This window comes from Elephas maximus, chromosome 21, assembly GCF_024166365.1.
Source record: "Elephas maximus indicus isolate mEleMax1 chromosome 21, mEleMax1 primary haplotype, whole genome shotgun sequence".
Classification (NCBI taxonomy): Eukaryota; Metazoa; Chordata; class Mammalia; order Proboscidea; family Elephantidae; genus Elephas; species Elephas maximus.
In genome coordinates, this window is record NC_064839.1 from 63,818,736 (window position 1) to 63,845,821 (window position 27,086).

Here is a 27,086-nt window from a genome sequence, read left to right on the forward strand (position 1 = left end):
GTTACCGGAAGATTTTCTGCAATTACTTCATTTCTCTTGTAAACTTGGTAACTGATTTAATAAAATGTTTTACTTCCCCCCCTCTCAACAGGACCTGATTGGTGATCTGAAGGAGACACTTTCAGATCATTTCAAAGATGTTATGGTTGGCCTCATGTACCCACCACCGTCTTACGATGCTCATGAGCTCTGGCATGCCATGAAGGTAGTGACCTGATCCAAAAACATACGTGTAACAGACTCAGACAGATAATCCAGTACAGGGGGAACTGCTCAGTGAGTCTCTACGCACTTACAGAATTGGGAGCGGGGGATAAGATATCTGAGCAAGAAGCTTACAGTGAACATGTTACAGTCAGGGGAAGTGGCCTTATTAGGGTGGGGCAGAGGGGGAGCCGCTGTATCTCAGGATTTGGGATGAGTCTGCTTATTTGTTGTACAAACTCAGATATACTGAGCCAACCACTTGCTAAGCTACCCAAAGGAAAAAAGTACTTACTCAGACGGCCTCTCCTCAATATTTATTGGTATATTAATGGGGAAAGTTACAAATCAGGTGACTCTCTTCACAATATTTGTAAAAATTTGGCCCATGAAATAAAAATAGAACCCTGAATCAGACACAGGATTTAGATACCCTCTTTGTTTATTTTTATGACCTTCATTTAGTCCTTTACAAAAACTATTGCTTAAAGGTATCAGAATTTTGCTTTTGAAGGCTTAGAATGGTTCTTCCTTACAGAAAAGTCATTTCCACGAAATAAATTGACTGCAGACTTGGTACAGATTTTGTTGGCAAGGGATGGGGAGAAAGAAGTCCTCTTCTCCTTCTTTCCAAATCCTGATATTAACCACCTGCAAAACGGTTGAAATTATTCCAATATAATGGCTGCCAATGACGAGATTACCACAATCTGTGAACGATGTGTGACAAAGTAGGAAAAAAAAAAAAATTAAGGGAACATGGATTGTGGCCATCATGTTTGCTGCTCAGCATAGACGTTGTATAAAATTCAAGAGAATTTCTAATTGCTTTAAAAAAAAGGTTGTATATGTCAATGTCTACCTCTTATAAAAGTATGTGACTGAAAATTATAAGAATGAAGTTACTTGTTGCTGTTTAAACAAAACTGATATAATTGATCAATATTTCTTAGAATGCTAAGAATTTCTGAAACTTTCCTGGAAAAAAGTGTGTTGTCTTTACAACCATTATCAGAGACAAATATATATATGGTTGTAAGAGACCCTAGAAAGCACCCATTCCAAATGTCTAGGCAGGTTGTACAAAATTCTTCATCTAGGGAGAGGAAGGGCAGGTCCCTGAAACATCCCGAGGAGACCTATGTTCTAATTTTAGCTTGCTGAAGAAGTCATATTCCAGGAGCAAAATGGAAATGCTCAATGTCATGAGCAATGTTTAAACACTTCTTTTCCACATCATTTATAAATGCCTGTATTGCATTATTTTAACTAAAGGAACAGAGTTGTGGATAATATAATCTTCTCAGGGTCAAACCGGGAGTAAATGGTAGGGCCAGAATTCAAACTGAGTCTCAATCCCAAACACACAACCTCCCAGAATACCAGGAATGCCATATCCCTTTATTCTATATAAGATGACTCTTAATCCCAATAGAAATATCTTTATATTTTCTTTCTCTGTCTTTCTAGGGAGTAGGCACTGAAGAGAATTGCCTCATTGATATATTAGCTTCAAGAACAAATGGAGAAATTTTCCAGATGCGAGAAGCCTACTGTTTGCGTAAGGGAATTTACACACATATTAACTTTATATTTCCAAATAACACACAAAAATATTCCACTGTGTGTATTTTAAGGATTTTTATGGGGCATTTCCATATTTTAAATATGACTCACTCAAGACCAATGAACTCATCAAATAAAATTGATGATTAGGCTACTAAAAAGAAAACAATTCCTTAGACAATCAAACTAACCAAATTTTCTAGGAAAAACGACCAGTGTCTAAGAGGTGGCTATTTTCCTTAAGAAAAGCAAGTGTCCAGCACCTTGGTTCAGGGGACATATTATCTCTTACCCAGGGGAGACCAGACACCTAGATCAAATGAAGCAAAACAGAACAATTGTTCAGTGAATTTTTTAAAATATAGATAACCACTTCACTTAACATGAATTTCATAATCCCTGTAGTCTGCCTCAAAATCATCTCTTTTGCACATTTGAAAAGTAGAATAGCTTGACTCTTTTCATTTCAAGAAAATTGAATGCGTAAAGTTCCATCGCATAATGTATTCTGTAAAATTGAATGTCCAGAAAATGTTCCAGACAGCTCTATTGCATTTGAACAAAAACAAGATTCACCCAAGGAGGATGAAGTAAGAGCCTTCCCTTCTAATATGGAAATGAGACAAAGCATTTGGGAAGAGCTGTGGCCTGGGCAGCAGCCTATAAGAAATGAAATGCATGATTCTTAATTTTGAGAATTAGAAAATATGAAATGACTTTCAATGTTGTTTTTCAATTTTGGGAAAAAAAATAGTACTTTTAAGACCTCTGCCTACATTACTATTAGGTACAAGGTTTCATTGGCAGACTATTTATTGCTACATTTGGTAAAAGGTGGCAAAAGGCAAAGAAATGTCAACAGCTTGACTATATTTCCTGTGCTTTTCATTCACAGCTGAGGAAGTAGCATCAATTTATTCAAAGCTCATTGCTATGTTATTCTAACTCATACCTTTAAAATAGACATTTTTTTTTCCCAGAATACGGCAGTGACCTTCAAGGGGACATTTACTCAGAGACCTCAGGACACTTCAGAGACACCCTCATGAACTTGGTTCAGGTATGGCATTCCAAAATTCAAATTGTTTTGCGCTATTTAAAAAAAAGGCTGTATGTCATGTCATTTTCGAAAACTAGGACAAGAAACTCAAGTTAAAGTTTAACTGTAACTTCTGTATAATAGCATTTACTGAATACCAGCTAAATTCAAGGCTAAACTCAGGTTGGAAGCAGGAACAAACAAATATGAATAATGCATCAACTCTGTTTTCAAAAAATACAAATAAATTTCTACTTAGGATAATTATAAATATATGTATATGTACGTATGTATATCAGTTCGTGGGTAGTACAAATTGTTAAGGCCCTCCACCTCTTCCCTCTGTGTGTGTGTGTGTGTGTGTGTGTGTGTGTGTGTATGGGAGTCCTGGTGGCTAATGGTTAAGTGCTACAGCACTAACCAAAATGTCGGCAGTTTGAATCCACCAGCTTCTCCTTGGAAACCCTGTGGGGCAGTTCTACTCTGCCCCATAGGGTAACTACTAGTCAGGCTCACACACACACATACATACAAAGGAGCCCTGATGGCTCAATGGTTAAAGGCTCATCTGCTAACCAAAAGGTCGGTGGTTTAAAACCACCAACCACTCCGTGGGAGAAAGATGTGACAATCTGCTTCCGTGAGATTTTACAGCCTTGGAAGCCCTATGGGTAATTCTACTGTGTCCTGTAGGGTTGCTATGAGCCAGAATCGAATTGACAGCAATGGGTTTTGAGTTTATATATACATACTTAATTACATATGCCACGTGATTTAAAAGATTAAAATATTCCATTTAGAATATTCTATTTCTCAGTTAGAATATTCCATCTCTAAATCCATTTTTTAGAGCTGCGAAACAAGCTGGGAACATACTAACTTTTCTCCTACTAAGCGCCCAGTAATGAGAAAGGAAAGAAGCGTATTTTCTCATTTAGTAGCTATAAAAACACTACAATTAAATATTCTTATGAGCACTTTAGAAATGAGAAAACAGAGAATCAAAAAGTATAAGGTCCTTGTTTTCTGAGTGTCTAAAGAGCTAGTAGGTAGAAATTTAGAATTCGAATTTAATTCCATAGAATCCCAAGTGCTAGCCTATGATCCTCAGTACTGCCTATAATATTGCCACAAAGGAAAATTGCTTCAAAATAAAATTAGATTTTGCCACTTTATTTTTCTGTACTGACTAAATGATGTGTAATTATTTCTATTCAATCAGTAGTGCTTGGAAACACTCCACATATTAACCTTGTAATAAGAATAATATTTTAACAATAGAATTATCTCTTGTCTTGCACAGATTCTTGAACGTGCCCATAATCCTGTTGAACAAAGGCATTCAAGAATGCAACAAAATAGTGTTCAATGCTTACCTACCAAAAGATAATCTGGAAGCTCATACCAAAAAACCAAACTTATTGCCATCAAGTCGATTCCAACTCATAGTGACTCTATAGGACAGAGTAGAACTGCCCCATAGAGTTTCTAAGAAGCAGCTGGTGGATTCAAACTGCTAACCTTTTGGTTAGCAGCCAAATGCTTCACCACTGCTATAGCTGGGGAAAATGTTTCAAGAGTCAGCATTTTGATTGTGTATCTGTGTGAGTGTGTGTATATGTGTATGATAAAACAAGAGTTTCTAAATCCTCAAACCTTTCCTTTATATGTCAAGAACATCACTTTGAGTTGTTGCCATGGAATTTCACAATAAGCCATGTTATTGTTGTTAATTGCTGTGCAAACAGCTCTGACTCATGGAAACCCCATGTACAACAGAACCAAATGTTGTCCAGTTCTGCGTCACCTTTGCAATCACTGATACGATATAAGCTGTAGGTAAACAGAATGTTGTACATAGGATTTGACATTGAGAAAAGATTCCATGGCCTCTGAAAGAAGAAGAAAAAATGAAAGTCCATTTAGTGGAAATAAAGGTGGAAGCGTGGTACTTAAAAGAAGACAGAAAGAACCAAGGGAAAGAGACTAGAGTGACAATGCTGCCTATGCCCTCAGAACCCCAATGCCCCACACATAAAAACTCTCTGTCTACTCCTTCTTCCTTTTCTATGAGCCACTCCAGTGCCAGCTGCCTCTGTGAGTTCCTAGATTATTGGTTTTTAGCCTGAACACTTTTGAGGCTCCTGGTACCAAACTCTGAGGGGTTCTTCCTTGTTCTTTATCCTCCACAATTTTATCTTAAGTGGTGCTGTGGAGTATACCCTTCACAGCTCAAGTCTGGCTAATTTGGAGGTTAAGGGCATGTTTACAGCTTGAATGGCTTTTTTTTTTTAATTTGGGTTTCCAATATTTTCAGAAATACAAACTCCTAAAAAGATTAGAAGGGTTCTGATCGCCTTGCTTCCATCAGTTCCATGTACTAATTAGCCACACCCAAAGTTCTTCCCTAGATATATTTATCAAATATGAGTTATCTTTGCATCTATGCACTGACTTATGTCTCTATTTTTCACAACTTAAGTCAATGACTTGAAGACCATCACAGGTAATAAACTTAGCAGGATATTTACTGCAGGGCTGAATCATAAAGGGCTTTTGCCATTCATTCTAAGCCTCTTTAAGTCTCAGCTCCCATTACTTAATATAAATAAGTGATTCCCATTCTAATTTTGAGGAACCAAGAAACACCAAACTTCTGGAATTTCTTTCTACTGCTTTTTATTTCTGTTTGTAAGCCAGCCAATTATTTACCTAGCTCATCTCTTTCTTGTAATAGTTGTCTAAAAGCATAAGGTGAAAACCATTGGTCAAGACCACTTAACGACCAGACCAGGTACTCCTGACAAGTGAGCAGCTCTAGACCAAGTGGTGATTCAGCCGGTCAGTCAGCTCCCATCTAGTGACCAATCTATCTTCATGCCTGGTTTCTAATTTCATAACTCCTATCCTTCCCAATCTGCAGAAGTAGAAAGTGGCCAACTGTTCACACCCTATTGTATGAGTCTCATACCAAAAACCAAACCAAACCCATGGCCGTAGAGTCGATTCCAATTCATAGTGACCCTATAGGACAGAATAGAATTGCTCCATAGGGTTTCCAAAGAGCAGCTGTTGGATTAGAACTGCTGACCACTTGATAAGCAGCCTAAGCTCTTAACCCCTGCACCACCAGAGCTCTAACCAAATAAATAGGTAACTAGAATTAATGAATTTTTGATGATGAATCTGGGAAACATCTCCCAACATGGATCAGTCTGGAGGGCATTATGCTGAGTGAAACAAGTCAATTACAAAAGGACAAATACTATATGAGACTACTATTATAAAAACTCGAGAAAAGGTCTGCACACAGAAAGAATCTTTGATGGTTACTAGGGAGGAGAGGGGAAACCCTGGTGGCGTAGTGGTTAAGTGCTATGGCTGCTAACCAAAGGGTCGGCAGTTTGAATCCACCAGGCACTCCTTGGAAACTCTATGGGGCAGTTCTACTCTGTCCTATAGGGTTGCTATGAGTTGGAATCAACTCGACCGCACTGGGTTTGGTTTTTTTTTTTTTTTTTGGTTTAGGGAGGGGAGGAGTAGGGAGGGTAAAAAACTAACTAGATAATAGATAAGTGTAACTTTGGTGAAGGGTAAGACAATACACAATACTGGGGAGGTCAGCACAACTTGATCAAGGCAAAGTCATAGAAGCTTTATAGACATTCAAACTCCCTGAGGGACTAAGTTACTTGGGTGAGGCTGGGGGCCAAGTGTCAGGTGACATCTAGGTCAATTGGCATAACACAGCTTATAAAGAAAATGTTCTACATTCTCCTTTGGTGAGTAGTGTCTGAGAGCTTAAAAGCTTTGAACAGCTCCCACCTCGTCTGGAGCAAAGAATGAAGAAAACCAAATACATAAGGGAAAAATAAGTCCAAAGGACTAATGGACCATAACTACCAGACTGAGTCCAGCAAAACTAGATGGTGCCTGGCTACCACCACAGGCTTCTCTGACAGGGATCACAATAGAGGGTCCCAGACAGAGCAGGAGAAGAATGTAGAACAAAGTTTAAACTCACAAAAAAGACCAGACTTACTGGTCTGACAGAGGCTGGAGAAACTCCAAGAGTATGGCCCTCGGATACCCTTTTACCTCAGTACTGAAGTCATTCCTGAAGTTCTCCCTTTAGCCAAAGATTAGACAAGCCTATAAAAGAAATAATAACACATGTGAGGAACGTGCTTCATAGTTCAAATATGTATACGAGACTAAATGGGCATAGCAGCTGAAAAGCAAGACAAGAAGGCAGGAAGGGACAGGAAAACTGGACAAATGGAAATAGGGAACCCAGGGTAGAGAAGGGGAGAGTGTTGATACATCATGGGGTTGGCAACCAATGTCACAAAACAATTTGTGTACTAATCGTTTAACGAGAAACTAATTTGCTCTGTAAAATTTCCCCTAAAGCATAATAAAAAATCATACCGTGACTCATAATACTTAGTACAATCTAATTAAAGAATGAATAAATATATATGCCAGATGAAAACAGAAACTAACAATTCCATCCATTGCCAGGCAACCTGGATTTAATTCTTTTTATCTATTTGTGTGTGTATGCACCCAAGTTATTGTTTGTTTTGAATTCAGAATGAATAAACCTAAAAGAAAACGTTGCTGAGAAAGCCAATTTAACTGCTTCACATTGAGGACAGGCTGATGACTTGGGCTGATTGGATTTCATCATATTGCTCAGTTGAAAAGAATATCATATTGCTATGTAAATTTTTTTGGCTAAAATTTTCAATTTTTTAGTGAATTCCTATGAATAAAATCAAGCATTTGCTTTTTTGAGCTTGGTTTTAATTTGGTTTGATTTGGATTTACATGTTTTGGCTGCACAGCCCGTAGAACTGGCTACATCACCAACCTCAATTATTCAAATCCTAACTGAGGATTCTGATCCCTAGAAATGTTAACACTGATGGAAAAAAGATACATAATTTGGGGTTTCATAATCAAGTTTGAGATTTCTGTGTAAATCGTCTTAGGAATAAGCTTATTTTAATTTTTAACAGACACTGAAGTCATTTATAGGAAAAGAGACACTTAATAATAATTATTATTATTTAAAATAATCTTGGCAGCATATTAATTGAATATTTTCTAACTTTTGAATTACATAAGATTAATTTTAATTAAAACAGTCTCTCAATTTAAAAGGCTTATTATTTTTCTATTTTGAAAGTAATGGTGGCACACAATAAAATTTAAAATAACAGCTTCCAGATTTTCAATCCAGGAGTATGGTCTGTCTTTCTAAATCACCTTTTTTTAAAAAAAAAAAAAAGACATGGGCACTGCAGTTTTCTTATTATCTTTATTTTTAATTATCTGATGTTTGGGTTGGTATTGCGAATGGTATTTTTCCATTATGTTTTACTTCCTACTTTTAATATAAAAATGATGTTTATTATTTAACAAAACAATTTTTAAAAAATAACAGCTTTCACTCAGAGGTTGTTCTTGGAATAGATAATGTTCCTGCTAAAGCCAATTATTAAATTGTAAATCTATGAGCTGTATCCTAATATCAAAAAAGCTTTTACTTTCTTAACGTGCAACTAGAAATGTATTTCAGTTCATTGAAAAAAAAAGTAAGCCCTTTAGTAGGAAAAAAACTAATTTCATTAGGACTACATTTCATTTTATTAGGACTATTCACGCTCTGCCAGAGCCTGCTTCTTTTTTACTCTCCCTTCTAAATGGGTTGATCCCAAAGACGTTCAATAATAAACAGGCTGCATGCTAATCTCCATCTCAGAGTCAGCTTCCCAGGGAACCCAACTGGTGGTAGTCCTGCTTTGCATGAAAAGGAAACTGAAGCTCAGTGTCTCAGTTATCCAGTCCTGCTATAACAGAAATACCACAAGTGGATGGCTTTAACAAAGAGAAATTTATTTTCTCACAGTTTTTTTTTAGTAGGCTAGAAGTCCAACTTTAGGGCGTCAGCTCCAGGGGAAGGCTTTCTCTCTCTGTCAGCTCTGAAGGAAGGTCCTTCTCATCAATCTTCCCCTGGACTAGGGGCTTCTCTGCACAGGAACATAATTCAATCCATGACACTCAGAGAGGTTTAATTGTTTGCCCAAGATCACATATCTACCTAATGAGAAAGATAACATGAAACCAATCATAAGTACACTCTACCTCTATTGTTAAATTTAATTTCTCCTACCTCCAACTCCATTTAGTTCCACTCCAATTCTACTTCTATTTAATAAAATATTCAAGTCATCAATTTTCAAATAACCTCTTAGAATCTCAACTCTTTAAAGGTTGAGCTAAAACCACTTAGAAGTAACTGACGCCAAAAAATCAGAATGGCAGGGTATTTTTATAAGCATCCTTTTAATTTAAAGAAAAAAAAAAGGCACTTTAAAAATGAAACAGAGAAAAATAAATCATAAGGACAAAAAAAAATCAATGAACAGTGCCTGCCGTTGATATAATAGGGTAATCAATCTTACTCATATTTCCAGTTCCTTTTTCCTGAAATTAAACAATGATCTTTTATTATTGATAGGGTATGGGTGTGAGAGTGTGTGTGTATTTGTATACATAATAAAATAATTTGTGTAGACATACACGTTTTAAAAAAAAACACAATTTAATTGTTTTATCAGTTGAAAATTTCACAGTTCATTTCTTTTAAAATTTAAAACACACTTTACAAATAGAGATTGCTAAACTCATAATAGAGAGGATAGACGTATAAAATACATATTCAGTAATCTTCCTTAATATTCTATTTGAAGATGGGAGTCCCTAGATGGTGCAAATCGTTAATTTACTGCCTGGTTGCTAATCAAAAGATTTGAGGTTCAAGTCCGCTCAGAGATGCCTCAGAAGAAGGGCCTGGTAATTGACTTCTAAAAAATCAGCCATTGTAAGCCTTATGGAGCACGTTCTACTCTGGCCCAAAAGGGGTCACTATGAGTCAGGGTTGACTTGACGACAACTGTTTTTTTGTTTGTTTGTTTTGAGGATGAGAAGTCCCATGGTGTTGCATACTGCTTAGCAAAACATATGATTTCTCTTAGGTTTTTAAAATTTTTGAAGATTTGTCATGATTACCAACTTCTACATTAATGGTTCTTCGGTTTGGAATCCCTGATTCAGGATTTGGATCAGTAAATTTGGATAATTGAAAAAAGATGCAAAGTGAGTTAAGGAATTCGAAAAAAAAAAATCTGTTCTGACCCCTACGTGTATACACCATTTCAGGGAGAATCTCTGCAGGTATTTTACAAAAAAGAAATTGAATTCCTTCCTTAAGTGTTACAAAATGTATTGATGATGAATTCCAGCCCGTTGACAGGAGTATAAACTCAAAGCTCTCTTACTCTCTAGTTGGGACAGTTATCCTTCTGTCCATCTCTATTTCGGGGAGAAACATCACACACACACACACACAGAGGCTATGTATATTATATATGTATCACATTCTGTATAAAACAAGATATGTATCTTTTCCTCTTGGTATTGTTATATTTCAGTTGCTTGTCCTTGGATTTGTCATAACATTCTTGAGATTTAGGTTTTTAATCTATAAATTAAGGGATATGACTTCATTCTTCTCTCAGATCCCTCTGAATACTAATAGTCTACAATTCTCCGGTTGTTATAAACATGCCCTCCACCTCCTGATGCATCTTCACTTTCAGAATCAAAGTAAAATTTGCGCGTCTTCGTCTTTTTAACATCAGGATAATTCAGCCACACTTTGTGTGTGTGTGTGAATTAACAGAGAAGCGGAGGTGGGAACTGGAGTCTAGGAGCCTTGAGGTATTCACTAATTGGAAAGTGTTCAAAATCACTTTTAGTTTCTGGGGGAAAAAAGATCTTTTACTTAATCTTTAAAGTGTTTTCCGACAGGACAATTTCTAATAAGGAAACAACTCAGCCAGAACACATTCTTCTTGAAAACGAATGTGAATCGTTAAAGTGACTCACAACACTTCCTGCATGTGGTTTTATTAAGCTGGATTTACAGAGAGCTTTTTTTAAGTATCTTAATAAAAAATTCCAATTTAGAGATTAATTAATCAATATGTGCAAATCACACTGGAGATGCTAAATGTTTGCACAGAGAGAAGGAATGGAAACTGCCCAGTGGGATGCTCACTCTTCACGCTGATTTTCAGAATTCTCTTTATGACAATTTCTCCAACTGAAACAGAGTAAGGCCTCTGAGCTGAGGATGTTATTGCCATTAACTTTCAGTAATCACCTGTAGGGAATTTATCTGTACCAAGTATTTTCAGCCCAATTTTTACTCTCTTTAATTCATTCCTTTGTTTTTTTATCTTGTCCCTAACTCAAGCTCTCTACTCATTTATGCTATTTCTCTGATACTTAACATCGATTCAACACACCACACTGCTGTCTTAGGCTCTTTATATGGCAAAACATGCTTGGCTCTGTCTTTGTGGGAAAAGCCAAATAACAAACGTACTCACTCACATTTTTTTTAGTGAACTAGTCTGCTTAAGGTGCCCTTCAGAACTAATTCCTAGGAAGGTAAACACATAGGCACCATTTCAAGTTAAATGTCCAAAAATATTATCTTTCAAAAAAAAAAAAGATTTTGGTTAAGCAAAAATGCAGAAAAATGATAAAACAGCAATCTTCTTAAATATCTCTGAAAAACTTTGCAAGGGTAGATGTTTACATAGGTACACGTTTTGATTGGGAGATCACTGAAAGAACTCCGGTGACTCAGAAAATCTGTCCATGCCTACTGCTAATGATCTACTGCCATTTAAAATTTATTTGTTTAGCTTTCCTTCATTCACGTACTGATTCTGTGGGCATTTACTGAATGCCTATAATGTGCCAGGCATGATTCTAAAAAATTGACAAGGAGTGTGTATACAGGTAAGAAGGAGGCTAGAGATTGAGTACTGGATCTTCCATTAGTATGTGATTGCTTTATGAAAAGTAAAGGGGAACCATGAGATTAAGAAGCAGTAACCAGGGAAGTAGAAGGAGAAGAAAGAGTGTCGGTCCCTAGAAGCCAAGTGATGAATGTGTATCAGGGAGGAGGGAGTGATCAATTCCAACAAATTCTAAACTGACAAGCCAAACAAGATGACTAAGAATCACCATAATAGGTTTATTTTGTTAGATAAATGGAGTAAAGCCACAGAAGATATAGCACATTAATTTTTTGCAAACATGTGTTGCTTGGTGTAGATTAAAACCTTAAGGGAGGAATCCAAAAGGTGACTAGAGGAGATTGTCTGAAAGTAATGAGTTCTTTAGGCAAAGAGAAGAGCATAGTAACCAAACCTCAAGAGCCAGAAATGACACTGGAATCTAATCATAATCTTTCTCCAACAATTAGTGAAATCACATTGGAATATTCACTAAATACCTCAAAGCCCATTTATTTTTATATCCAACATAAGAGGAGGAACTGCAGGATCCCCGAGGTCCCTGTACCTCACTACTTTTGTGATTTGAAATTAAAATTGTACCAGTAATCCTACCACTCAATAAAATAGCGTTCACTCTCTAAATATTGTCTTCTCTGCCTTGTTCCTACAAGCATTAAAGCACCCATATTTATATAAATGCACATATTTTAAAAATATGAATTACATGCATGCATTCTTTTTTTTTATTCTTAGTCCCCTGGTATTTTAAGCAAAAGAGATGAGGCCGAAGAAGTGAGTCTGGCAGGCCCACGTCTATTTCCCCTCATTTGTACAACTTTAGATAATACAGAGCTTCTGATGTAGGATTTAAAATATTAAATTTTCCAGGGCTACAAATTTACTCACAAAAAAAGTGTAGCTGATTCATTTCTATAAATGAACTGAGCTCGCTCATAAGCCTCAGACTCTTGATTGATGAGAAATAGAACTAATATTTAATCTAATACGGTAAATTTAATCTTGCAATACTTTGGATACTCAGTGTGAGTGAACGTTCAATTCCTTTAACTTAAATACTGTCCTCTCAGATTTCTGGCCCTCCTACTCCTCTCTCAGAGGCACCTGGTAGACAGGTGTGCACATGGTTTATAAGATCTCTTGTCAGCAGGAGAGTCATAGTGTCCTCAGATCATCAAGATATTTTCTGCATTTTTGCTGGTCTCAGCCACAAAATGACCAGAAAAAAAAAAAACTCCTTGCTGTAGAGCTGATTGCCACTCATAGTAACCCTATAAGAGCATAGAACTGCCCCATAAGGTTTCCAAGGAGTGGCTGGTGGATACAGAATGGCAATTCTGGACAATTCTGGACATGTACCACATGAGATAGAGATGTCCAGGATATGGGAGTTTCTCAAGTATTAGCTGCCAAAACATGCAGGTGGTTAATTTACAGTCTCTTTTCTCAGAAACCCTGGTGGCTAGTGGTTAAGTGCTATGGCTGCTAACCAAGGGGTCAGTAGTTTGAATCTGCCAGGCGCTCCTTGGAAACTCTATGGGGCAGTTCTACTCTGTCCTATAGGGTCACTATGAGTCGGAATCAACTCGAGGGCAGCAGGTTTGGTTTTTTTTTTTTAGTTTTTTCTGCCTCAGTTTGGTTACAGCCAAGTAGTTTTCATGACGGTTTACCATCACCTCTGCTCTCACCAGGGCTGAAACCCTCCCCTAAGATCTGTGTTTCCCACACAGTTCTAGCTGAGTGTCTACCTTGTAGCCCTGGAACACTCAGTCCCTGCCATAGTTATAAATAACCCCATCTGGAAGTCTACCCCTCCAGTTCTCTACTAAAATACAAGTTCCTCCACTTAGGAATAGGTTCCAGTCATGAGATTTAGGAACTGAGGTTAATTCAAGAGGGTAGTACTGAAGCCCTCCCTCTGTCCAATTTTGCTGTGTCATTGAGTTCATTGCAATGTGGCTATTTCCAGGGTCTATAGGGTTGCTATGAGTTGGAACCTACTCTACGGCAATGATAGGGGCAGAAGCCATTATACTCTCAGTATATTCTTCAGTGTAGTTAAAAAAAAAAAAGCTTTCCCTGTGCATTTTGATCTAAAGAGTGAGGTTCAATAACGTCTCTGCTTCGCCTACCTCTTTCTCCCTCTTTTCCTCATAATGATGGGGGACCAGAGGACTCTGTGTGCCAACCCCGCCCCGGTCTCTGTTTGAAGGAGACATCCCTTATGTAAAACTCTACAACCAACTTGGTCGTCTCTGCTCTTTATATGATAATGGCTGGGAGGGATATAAAAAATCCTCTCACTCCACAAAGTCTGGATTGCTGCACAAATCCTATTTTACATGTCAGAGACTGAACATTAACTCATTCTTTCTCTCTGCATTTTCACCCTAACAATATCAAATCCCACCGTATCACCCCCTGTCAGGCAGCGGGTGCTATGGCTGATGACGGGGAAGATATAGCACAGAGAACTGGAAAATTGAAAAACACCTCAATATCTTGCAAAGATTATCACTGCTGCAAAGATTATCACTGCTGCAAAAATAAATAAATATAACAAACCCAAAAAAGTCCACAATTAAAAAAAAACAAACTATGAAATAGAGATCACCTTGTTTCGAATAACCGTAGAACTTTCTCAGGAATTACCAGTGTGTTTGGTGGTTCCAGCGTATTTCTCCCAACGACGCCAGGATGGGTTGTCCAGTAAAATACTGACGGAGGGAAACCTGTGCTTACTTTGCAGGGAACTAGAGAGGAAGGATACGCAGACCCTGCTCTGGCTGCTCAGGACGCAGTGGTAACTGGAACCAGCTCTCACCCAGAGTGTGAAGAACCTTTGTAAACTGCTCGGGGGCACTTCCGATGCTACTCCCTGTCTGTCTGATGTTCCAGGTCCTGTGGGAAGCCTGCCAGCAGAGGACCGGGGAGCACAAAACCACGCTGCAGATGACCCTGTGCAACAAGAGCTACCGGCAGCTGTGGCTGGGTGATTATTAACTGGGTTGTTTCCAGCTACTCAGCTGATGCTACAGTAACAAAAAGCAAGGAGTTAACTAAAAACAAAACAGAACACAAGGGGAAATCTTACACAGAAATGGAAAAAAAAAAAAAAAAAAGCCACTCATTTCAAAGGAACTTATTTTGAATTACGTTTATATAGACAGACCTCATTTAATGACATTACTGAGAAGTAAAGTTTTTTCTATAATTTTATTTTTTCCCATAACTAAATTCTATAATCTTCAAATACTCAACCTTAAAAAAAAACTGTCTCTGTTTTTGAGGAGAACTTACTCAAATTGGTAGCTATTTCCTACATGGTGTATTTTATGTTGTCTTGAAAAAATATAGTGAACATAGTGTAACTAATGGGTGTCTTGGGTCCCTGGTGGTACAGTGGTTAAGCACTAGGCTGCTAACCAAAAGGTTGGTAGTTTGAATCTACCAGTCACTCCTTGGAAACCCTATGGGGCAGCTCTGCTCTAGGTTGCTGTGAGTCAGAATTGAGGTTTACAATGAGTGTCTTAGTTATTTAGTCTGACCTCATTAAGATAACAAAAGAAAACCTCTATTTCCAAGCAGGGTCATATTTACAGGCACAGGGGTTAACTTTGGGGAGGGGGGCACAATTCAATTCATAACAATAAATCACAGCAATTGTTATTAATGTCATGATTTATGCGATGTTGCCTTATTAGTCTTAGAGGTGCAGCCTCATTAGTTTGCACTTTAACTTTTCCCAAATTGATGCATTTTTTGTTTCCCCTTACATTAAAAAAAAAAAAAAGGAACTTTTTTCTATGTATATAAAACATACAAAGTTCTATAAAATTTTTAAAAGATGACCTGCCAACTTTTTGGTGAGCAGCCATAGCTCTTAACCACTATGCCACCAGGGTTTCCAAAAGATGACCTACCCTAACCCAATTCCCACCCCTACACTTTGTATGTGAATTGCTGTTAAAAAAAAAAAAAATGCCTCCCTGCTTCTAACTTGCTGAAATGGTAAGTGAGAACTCAAAGTTGCTTGGGAGAAATCTGGATAAGTAAGTACTTGAAATAAGGAAGCTTTATGTAGCCCAGTTCTAAGTAAACTCTAGCCTATGACCCTCTAGGTGATACCATATTTTTCAGAATACTCTTCATAGACTTCATAATCACTACTTTAATCACCACTCAGAGGACTTTTGCACTTACTTCTCAGATGTAAGCTCTACTAGAAAGTTTTTTTGTTGACTTAAGTCTGACTGACTAATAATATGTGTCTTAAGCAAATGTCCCATATCTAATGGCTGGCCCTGGGCTTCCCCTTCAGTTTAAATCAGCAGTGAGTTAGCGGCTCCCACTAGAAATGACAAGTGTTCCCTAAGAGAGGAGAGCAACAAAGGCTCTCTAATGGTCGCCAACGCGCAGGCTTTATGCTGACTCTTAAATCAAATGCAACTGATAGCAGTAGTATTTTTTATTCATTTTAGGAAACATTCATTGTCACCATGTATAGCGACACAATCAATATTTGTATTTTAAATTTATCGTATGTACAAACTCTCCTTTGAATTACATCAATTTGTTGAAGTTTTCCAGGAATTTCAAAATATTTCTGGGCAAGACTTGGTAGACGCCATTAATGAATGTTACGATGGATATTTTCAGCAACTGCTAGTTGCCATTGGTAAGTAATAAATTACCTGGTGTACAGCAAACCTTTTCTCCAACAATAAACCCACAGTCTCTGACTGAATTTAGGTACAAATATAAGCACTTGATCGATGCATTTTTCCCTGAGTTTTATTATTTAAATGAAATGCTAACTCTGGAGACTAGAGGTCTATCATCTACTGTTATAAGAACTGAGCTGGCAGTCTGATGGGTCTAATAAACACCCAACCCTATTAGCTGCGTCAACTTTCATGCTAGGAAACACTGAATTCTCAGACCCTATTTTTCAGGTAATCGGGGTCTGACACCTTTAAATCTACTTTATATTTATTGACTGCCATTGCCTTGTTCAAGAGCAGGTAAATACCAGCTATGTGGCTTCCTTTATTCTTAGAGGAAATGGGTTTTTTGCCACCCCTCTCTAAAAAACTTGCTTTGAAGTGTAAATCCTACCATAAACCAAAAAACCAAACCCAGTGAGAATCCTACCATAGAAGAGATTTACCAAGTTTTTATTTAGCAGTGATTTCTGCAGGCTATCAGGAGAGAGCATTCTGCCCACTCTTTTCTAAGTAAGAGATGGTACCCTCTATAGAAGGAAAAACTGGTAGCTACTCAGAAATCTACCATGGGGGCTGAAAGATAACAGGATCTTTATAGTTTATCTAGTAAAAAGGTTTTAAGCTAGAAGTTCCAAGAAAATGCTTTCAAGCACTCTGTAAAATCCTTAAAATAGTATACAAAATATGAATATTTGCGTCTGTGCAGTTTTCTGAGAAGACTGTGCGTGTATTCCAGCAAATTCTCAACAAAAGTTAAAACTATGTATCAAAGCCCCTCTTTTTACAAAAAAAAGATGTAAGGAGGTTAAATGACTGCTTCAACATCTTTCAGTTAATTAGTAACAAATTTATGACTAAAACCTGTGTCATCTGAATCTCAGCATAACTCTTTCTGCCAAAGACCAAAGCCAAAAACAAAGCAGCAGGCATGAGAGAACAAATAGTGGACCACAGGGGTACTAGAAACCCTTTAACTGATCCATTCATTCAATAACATTTATGGAGCACCTGCTATTCTGGTCCCTGATTTAGGCACTGCAGAGGGAATATTGAAAGAACAACAAGGGTCCCTGCCCTCAAGGAGCTTACATTCTAGCAGAGACTCAAGAGTGATTATATTATAAATAAAAGATAAAGGCATGGCTTCACAACGTAAAATAATTACTTCAACCACAGAGAAAACACTTTTATGGTGATTTTATTTTGCCTAGAAAGTTCTAGCCCAAAATACAGAATTCATTAATTTATTCACTTATTCAAATAAACACTGTTGAATGTCTATAATTAACAACTGACATTCATCAAAGGCACCTGTATACCTGGCTCTAGGCTGTTCTGATGCCATAGGGATTTTGAATCGACAACTTCTAAAACTAGTCTAAAGCAGTTATGGTCCATACAGATTCTTTTCAAATATATTCAGATCTTATCACAAGCCTGCAAGGGAAGATGAACGGATTGGGTTGGGCTTTGTTATACTGAATCCTACAATAATAAAAATCTATAATTAAAAAAAAAAAAAACATTGACATCAAGTTGATCCTATAGGACAGAGTAGAACTGCCCCATAGAGTTTCCAAGGAGCGCCTGGTGGATTCGAACTGCTGACCTTTAAGGTTAGCAGCTGTAGCACTTAACCACTACACCACCAGGGTTTTCAAAATGTATAATAGCGGAGATAAACTGGGCTCCTTCCTAGCTCTATTTAATCTTCAGATAGAGTGGATAAATTTTTCTTCACTAGGATATACGAAGGAACTAAGAGACTTCCAAATGAAAACCTGAATAAATCATTATAATACGGTGACTTTATATTTTTTCTCTGTGTCATGATTTTACTATTATTCTTAGTGTAAAAATTACAATACAGTGTGCAATATGGAATCCCACATCCCTAGAACGCTCAAAGAATCCCTATTTCAGAATTGTTCCATATAAAAAAGTTTCTCGAATTCTGAAGAACATATGTATCGTCACCCTTAAAGTTTCTTCTTTTCTCTCTGATTTCTCCCAGTTCTCTGTGTTCAAGATAAACCAGCCTATTTTGCGTATAGATTATATAGTGCAATCCATGTAAGTACAATCCATATGTTTTTAATATTTCTCCAGAAATTGTGTCTACTTCTTCCAAATATTACTTCACTTAATAAAATGTTGATAGCTATTTTGGTCTTGTATGTATAAATATATACACTTCAAAGACAGCATGCCCAAGTGAAAAATGTGTTATACACCAAAAATAAAAACAAAAAAACCAAACCCACTGCTGTTGAGTCGATTCCAACTCATAGTGACCCTATAGGACAGAGAACTGCCCTGTACGGTTTCCAAGGAGTGACTGGTGGATTCAAACTACCAACGTTTTGGTCAGCAGCCTAGCGTTTAACCACTGTGCCACCAGGGTTTCCATAAGACACATTAAATGAAAGTAATTCTCTGCTTTCTGTATCAAATTTAGGTATCTAAGAATTACGTCTTTGGGGTCTATATCCCTCATGTCCTTTAGAACCTATTAGTATCCTCGGAAACTGGTAAATACTAGTGCTTTTGTGTATCTCCAAAGATCCCACCGTTATACTTATGCAAGACAAAACAAATGGCATCAAGCAGAAAATGTCAAACCATTACAAACTCTCCCCAAGAAATTGCTACACTCCTGAAGTTTTAAAACATTACAATAATGTCAGTGGCTATTTTTAACCATGATGTGTTGGTTTCCCAAAGTACTTAAAGAGATTGCTTGGCAACAACACATTCTAAAGCCATCTTTGTAATTAAATGGGAACGTTTTTTGTACTTTAGTGTGTTTTTCAATCACACGTCTTTTGGTGCATCTGTTTTTAAAGTCACAAACACCTACGTGCATGAGGTAATGAGCGGCTTTGCCACACGGGCTTGAAACTTTTGGAAAAAGTAATAGTCTGGTGCGAATTATTATATATATGTCATGGCCTTGAAAATGCAAAGACAATATTCTAAAAATCCAGTAGTATGGTAATTTTATAATTACTGTACTAATAAAATAATCAGTAATATTCAGAGCATTATATCCTCAGAGCAGTTTTACAGGAAAATCTGTTCAGAGTCGGCAGTATGTGTGAGAATATGTGAGTTGTGATAAATGTTTTCATTATATGTCTTATGTAAAGAGCGTTTTTATTTATGCACAGGAAGAGTCTATGTAACCTAAAAACACGGGAAAGATTAACTCTCACAGTCCCTCTGCTTCTCTTTTACTCTACTTCTAAACAGAAAAGCTTATTTGATGGAAATTTATTTAAAATAGTGTATTGGGCAACGCTATGGGATTATTTCACCAGTCTCCTTCTTCAAAGAACCAACAACCAGCACAACAGAATAGTTTCACTCACAAATAAGGATGGAAACAATCATCACAGTTATCTTGATTCTAATTATGCCTAAATTGGGGGCTACTTATTCTAATAATAAATGTAAACTGTATCCTGGCTGTGTGTGTGTTGCAAGGCAAAAAAGGAAGGGAGGTGCATTTACAAATAATTAGGAAGAAAAGGGCAGAACTGTATACCCAAGTCATCAAATTTTTGATGCATGAGGACCTTGAATATAAAATACTGTAAAAAAAAAAAAAAAAAAAAAACACTTTTCACTCCTCCTAAGCCAAAGGAAATCCTGGTGGTGTAGCGGTTAAGAGCTAAGGCTGCTAACCAAAAGGTCTGCAGTTTGAATCCACCAGGTGCTCCTTGGAAACCCTATGGGGCAGTTCTACTCTGCCCTGTAGGGTCACTATGAGTTGGAATCGACTCGAGGGCAACGGGTTTGGTTTTTTGTTTGTTTGTTTTTGTTTAAGCCAAAGAAAACCTCTGAATTTTTTTCCAGGGCATGCCAAACACTTATCTGTGATTTAAATATAGAAACTTGGTTAGCTCATTCATTTTAGAAAAACCTCAAATTATGAAACGTTTGTTAGGTCGACAGCCTAAATGTTGACATCAAAAATTATATTATGCTTGGTGGCCACTGGATGTCACTACTACACCATTTGAAAAGACAATTTGAAGCTGATTTCTTAATCTAAGAAATCAGCTTCAAATCAGCTTAAAAAAACCCGTGCCTTCAAGTCAATTCGGACTCATAGCGACCCTATTAGCAGTATTATTTCTGGGTCTTGTATACAGAAGTTGATCTTTGTATTTCTTGAATATTTGCATTTAAATCAGCAAATATTTCAAGTACCTGGAGTTCTTATTCTTTTCAGTTTTCAATAATAAATAGAATATAAAATGAAAATGTAATTGCTGTCTTACTGCATAACATTCATCTAGCAAGGAGTTAGTTTTTTTTTTTTTTTTTTTAAGCACTCTTAGTCTAGTACTGCTGTAACAGAAATACCACAAGTGGATGGCTTTAACAAAGAGAAATTTATTCTCTCACAGTCTAGTAGGTTACAAGGCCAAATTCAGGGTGTCAGCTCCAGGGGAAGGCTTTCTATCCCTGTCGCCTCTGAAGAAAGGCCCTTGTCCTCAATCTTCCCCTGGTCGAGGAGGTTCCCAGGTGTAGGGACCCCGTGTCCAAAGGACTTGCTCTGCTCCCAGCACTGCTTTCTTGGTGGTATGAGGTCCCCAACTCTCTGCTTGCCTCCCTTTTCTTTGATCTCTTGAGAGATAAAAGGTAGTGCAGGCCACACCCCAGGGAAACTGCCTTGACTTCAGACCAGGGATGTGAACTGAGTAAGGGTGGTGTTACAATCCCACCCTAATCCTCCTTAACATGAAATTACAATCACAAAATGGAAGACAGCCACAGAATACTGGGAATCATGGCCTAACCAAGTTAATACACACATTTTTGAGGCGACGTAATTCAATCCATGACACCCCATAGGATGCATTTTTACCTAGGAGAGCCACGTGATCAGGTTTGTATTTTATAGTACAGTGTGAAGGAAACAGTGTGAAGGTAACAAGGCTGGAACACGGAGATACTCTTCCAGAATCTGCGGGTGAAATGATAAAGACCAGAGTGAAGGCTGTGACACTGGACATAGAAATTACAGGAAAATTTAAAAAGTAAAATAAATGTAGGAGAATATCATAATATGTACTCAGTAAGAGAGAGGGCTCCATGGACAGGGCCGTCAGCAATTGAGGAACACAGAAAGAAGAGCAAATTGGTACAGGAAAAGAAAGGAGTCTATTTTAAACCAAAAAAAAAACACAAAACAGTTGCTGTCAAGTTGATTCCAACTCATGGCAACCCCGTGTGTATCAGAGTAGAACTGTGCTCCACCATGTTTTCAATGACTGATTATTTTAGGAGTATATTGCCAGGCCTTTCTTCCAAAGTGCCTCTAGGTGGACTTGAATGATCAACCTTTGGGCTACAAGCATGGGATTTAACTGTTTTGCACCTCCCAGGGAATCCCACTGAATTTAAGGTACAGTTTCCTCATTTTTTCCTCTTTTCTATATCCTTTAGGACTTTGGTTTTCATAATAAAACCGTAATCAGGATTTTAATTGCCAGAAGTGAAATAGACCTGATGACCATTAGGAAACGATACAAAGAGAGATATGGAAAATCCCTGTTTCACGATATCAAAGTAAGTCTCCTGCCAGTGATTTATTTAGACACATAAGGTCCCCTTTTGAAACTGAGACAAAAGCTTTAATTTCAATAACTTTATACTAGAAGAGAAAAAATTAAGCATTCTAACAGAGATAATCTAGTACTTCAGACAGGCATTAGCACATCAACAGGCACTAATCTTGGAAACCTTTACCTCAGTGACAGAATTTACACTTGTTTGATGTGTCTTAAGCAAAAACCATTGCTGTGGTGATGTAAAATAAAACTAAACCAAACGCATTGCCATCAAGTTGATTTTGACTCATAGCTACCCTACAGAACAGAGTAGAACTGCCCAGATGGTTTCCAAGGAGCGATTGGTGGGTTTGAACTGCCAACCTCTTGGTTAGCAGCCATATCACTTAACCACTGCACCACCAGGGCTCCCATGTAAAATACTCAGTCACAATAATAGTGCTTTGGAGGCTTAATTCTGAAGTATGGTCAGGATCAGCAGGAGATAGTCCTCGGGGGGGGGGGGGGAATGCATTTTTTTGGCAAGACAACACTACTTGTAAAGGGGAAAAAAAAAAAAAACCAGTGAAATCGAGTCGATTCCGACTCATAGCGACCCTATAGGGCAGGGTAGAACTGCCCCATAGAGTTTCCAAGGAGTGCCTGGCGGATTCAAACTGCCGACCCTTTGGTTAGCAGCCGTAGCACTTAACTACTACGCCATCTGTTCAGACCACCTCTCATACCCTCAGAGAAGGCAGGGCAGCCAGCCAAATCTCAGAAACTGGTGATTTTTTATCACTGCTAGTTAGGTAGAATTTTCTCTTTAGCCCTTGAAGTGCAGAGAAGGGTGATTCAGAATTCAACACCAATTTCTTCATTCTGGTACTTCTAAGCTTTTCCCAGGGTTTTGGTGAAACCTAGCGAGGAATTGTCGGAATATACAGGTGTGACTTCATAATTTTGGTGACCCAGTGAAAAATGAAAAGGCTTGGCCCCTTGCTCAAAATATTAAGAATTTCGTGATGGTGACAGCCAAGCAATAAATCAAGAACAAGCAGGGCCTGAGAATATATCTTAACTCATATTTTGCACGTAGCTAAATGCTGTCGCCTTGTTCATGTTGTTTTCAATTGAAATTTTCCATTGCAAGGTATCTCTTACACTTCTTTGAAAATATCTCTTCAGTTTAGTTTTTTTTTTTAAATGCTGTCGCCTTGTTCATGTTGTTTTCAATTGAAATTTTCCATTGCAAGGTATCTCTTACACTTCTTTGAAAATATCTTTTCAGTTTAGTGAAAGAGTGCTCCAGAAGAAACTCAGCAATCCAAGGACCAAGAGACCATAAAACCACAAAAGAAGACTTTGTAGGTCCTTGGGTAGCCGAGGTTGTTTCCTGAGAGTAAGAGTTGATGGAGCAGTTAAGAGAAATCTTATCTCCTTGTCTGGGATAAAACTCTCCTTAAACCCACCTTGAAAACCCTATGGTCTTTTTGTTATTGTTTTCTACCGCTGTTGAGTCAATTCAAACTCATAGCAACCACAGGTATTACAGAACTGTTCCATAGCATTTTCTTGGCTGTGGAAGTATATCACCAGGCCCTTTCTTCCGCAGTGCCTCTGGGCGGGTTCGAATCACTAACCTGTGCTGGGAATGTTGACAACTACTAGCTGAGGGCAAACTGTTTGCTCCATCTAGAGACCTCAAACCTCTTAGTGGTGATAGAAATTTTCCATTGAGAACTGCATGTCATAACTTACTTTCCAGATAAATAAAGTAGTTCTTAGGCACATACTGCAAGTAATTACAGCCACCTCCAAGTCTATCAATGTCTACAAATGCTCAGTGTAACTTTACTATGTGCATTTAAAGCAATGACTTATAATCACGTGATCTTGTGTAAGAGAACATTAAGGTGATAGTTGATTTTTAATGAAGATAGCTTTTATAGTTGTATTTATTTATTGTTTTATCATTTTAGAATATGTAGAAATTATAACTCCCCATAAAAACACAAACCCATTGCCCTCGAGTTGATTCCGATACATAGTGACCCTGTAGGACAGAGTAGAACCTCCCCATAGGGTTTCCAAGGCTGTAATCTTTACGGGGAAACCCCGGGGTGCCATAGTGGTTAAGTGCTATGGCCGCTAACCAAAAGGTCAGCAGTTGGAATCCACCAGGCGCTCCTTGGAAACTCTATGGGGCAGTTCTACTCTGCCCTATAGGGTCGCTACGAGTCAGAATTGACTCAACAGCAGTGGGTTTAATCTTAATGGAAGCAGACTGTCACATCTTTCTTCTGCACAGCAGCTCATGAGTTCAAACTGCCGACGGGTGTTTTAACCACTGTGCCAACAGGGCCCCTTTTTAGAAAACTATAAACAAACTATAAAAAAAAATAAAAAGAAAATAAAAAATTATTCTAGTTATCTACCACAGATAACCACTAATGAAATTTTGTTTTAGGTGTTTTCAGTCTTAAAAAAAAAAAAAATACATGTATATGTATATATATAAACAATCATTTATTTTACTGCTTAAAGGGACATTTTTATTGGACCATGATATCCTATTGTGTGAGCTGTAAAGTATATAAACTACCCCATATTTTTGTACATTCCATTTTATTTTCATTTTATCACTCCAATAAACAATATTAAGGTACATGCTATTTAGCATAAATCTTTGTGATCATCAATAATTGATAATGATTTGTATGTATTTCTGCAAGTAGAATTACTGCATTTATGAGTATAAATATTCTTTTGAGTTACATTGTCAGTTTGCTCTCCAGAGGGCTCTATACTGATTTATAATAATAAATTTCTCAAGATGAGGAGATGATTTAATTCAGCTGCAAGCTATTCTCATAAATACATATTAGAGGTCAATCAACTTTACTTAAACCACTTTATGGTGACTACAAACATGGTATCGTTTTTCAAATAACTTCCAGTGGGAATAGTTCCCAGGACACTTTAAAGCTTTGAATGACAAAGTATATAAATTTGGGTCTTTCAAACTGCATTTCAGAGGAAATAAAGTTCTCTTCTAGAAATACTATGACATATTACTTCAAATATCTATTTTTTTCTTTTCAGAATTTTGCTTCAGGGCACTATGAGAAAGCGCTGCTGGCCATCTGTGCTGGGGATGCTGACGACTACTAAAATAAAGAGAAGGATTTGGAGGGCCACTCATACTGCTTTATAGATGCATCAAAAGTGTAGATTTTCTGATAAAATTGTGCTACTAGTAGCCTGATAACAAAACTAGAGAATCATATTTTCTCATCTCTCTTGAAAATTATTCCAAACCCAAGAAAATTCTCTTGATGAAAGTATGTGATACTGGCTTTTCACCTATTATCCAAATCAGCCATTTATTAAATTGTGTATGATGGATTAATGAAAAGTATCTCATTGAAACAGGAATTGTTGAAATGTAAACTATTGATACTCTACAAGAGAGTTCTCAAAGCAGTCCTAAGTATGTCTTGGGAGATCAAGGACAATACAGTGGGTGACCATCCCCCTTAGAAGAATTTTCAAGACTTTTGTACAAATAAAATAAAGCTAAAGCAGCTTTTAAAAGAAAATAAAAATAGCAAAATGCAGCTTTGTAAGTGTTTGACAGGATTATATTTACAAGGGATTTTGATGTATATGTGTGTGGGCACACGTGTGTGTGGGTATTTGTGTGTGTTTATATGTGTGCATTTGACAACCACTCTAGTAAAGGCAATTCATCTCAAGTTTTTTTTTTTTTTTGAGTCAGTGTCTAACCAAACCACTTGCCCAAACAATGCCAGAAAAGCCATTGCTCACTGTTTTTGTCTTTGCATCTTAACATAAGTAGTAAAGTCTTTTGGAAATTATCACGCTTTGTGCATTCGGTAGAGCTTGGTCTCTTCTGTCTTTCAAGATTCAGCAAACTGAAATCAGCAAAAGAAAGACTACTCACTGAGATCTGATTTTGAGTAGAATCTAGACCTAAGCCACAACCTAGCCAAGTATGAAAGCAGAGGCAGAAAGACGTGAGTCCACAACAGAGAACTTCCAATCAGAGCAAGAGTAAACACAAAAACCAAGATCGTAGAAAGCGGCAGTTAAGGAAGTCAGGCAAGATAAATGAGGATGCGTATGCAATAATGATAGACAAGTTTGTGAAGTTGACCAAAAAAAACCCCGTTGCCCTTGAGCCTGTTCCTACTCATAGCGACCCTGTACGAAAGAGTAGACCTGCCCCATAGGATTTCCAAGGAGCGCCTGGTAGATTTGAACTGTCGACTTTTGTGATTAGCAGCCGAACTCTGTTACACCAGGTTGCATACCAAGGAAATAAAACCAAACCCAGTGCTGTCGAGTTGATTCCGACTCATAGCGACCCTATAGGACAGAGTAGAACCGCCCCATAGAGTTTCCGAGGAGCGCCTGGCGGATTTGAACTGCTAATCCTTTGGTTAGCAGCCATAGCACTTAACCACTACACCACCAGGGTTTCCCCAGGTTGCATAGAAGTACTTTATTCTACATTTTATACTAGCAATAACCCCGCCCTGTGGAGCTACATCTACTGGTCTTAAGGTAAATGAAAATACACTCTGGATGAATCAGAACATTTAGAACAGAAAAAATTTGACACAACACGAAAGATTTAGAAATGACTAGGTTTCTGAAATCGCCTTCAAGATTTATTACCTTACTGTTATGGTGTATGATGTTATATTACTTTAATTTAGGTTTGATTTCTAGCTTTAAAAAAAAAAGTTTACAATTCAAGTCAAAAATAGTAATTGCTTGAAACGTTTAGCATAGATGTTACTTTGCCAGCTCAAATTTTTAATTAAAAAGAAAAAGTGTTCTTAGAATATCTGTTGAGAATTTAGATATTCAACTGAAAACCTTCCTCACTAGGAAGCCTTTCTATAATTAGCCCAAGAAACTGTGAAATCTCTACTTAGTTAGATAATGGATTTTATTTATCTGGGATGACAAGGTGTTATCAAATGAAACAAACAAACAAAATCCAGCCCTAGACAGGGAGAGAATTTATTAAAAAAGATTATTGCAATAAGGGGAG

At 37.4% G+C, this 27,086-nt stretch overlaps 1 protein-coding gene across 1 annotated transcript in view; it reads left to right on the forward strand.

Annotated features, from left to right (window-relative positions):
- The window catches only part of ANXA10 (annexin A10), a 102,246-nt gene extending 76,929 nt beyond the window's left edge, over positions 1–25,317 (forward strand). The window contains exons 4-12 of the mRNA XM_049864180.1: positions 92–205; positions 1,675–1,765; positions 2,751–2,830; positions 14,462–14,515; positions 14,611–14,704; positions 16,295–16,390; positions 18,454–18,512; positions 21,897–22,019; positions 25,106–25,317. Coding sequence (XP_049720137.1) covers positions 92–205; positions 1,675–1,765; positions 2,751–2,830; positions 14,462–14,515; positions 14,611–14,704; positions 16,295–16,390; positions 18,454–18,512; positions 21,897–22,019; positions 25,106–25,174 — 780 coding nt within the window. The 3' untranslated portion in view covers positions 25,175–25,317. The remainder of the gene's footprint in view (positions 1–91; positions 206–1,674; positions 1,766–2,750; positions 2,831–14,461; positions 14,516–14,610; positions 14,705–16,294; positions 16,391–18,453; positions 18,513–21,896; positions 22,020–25,105) is intronic.
- Positions 25,318–27,086: the final 1,769 nt, after the last annotated feature.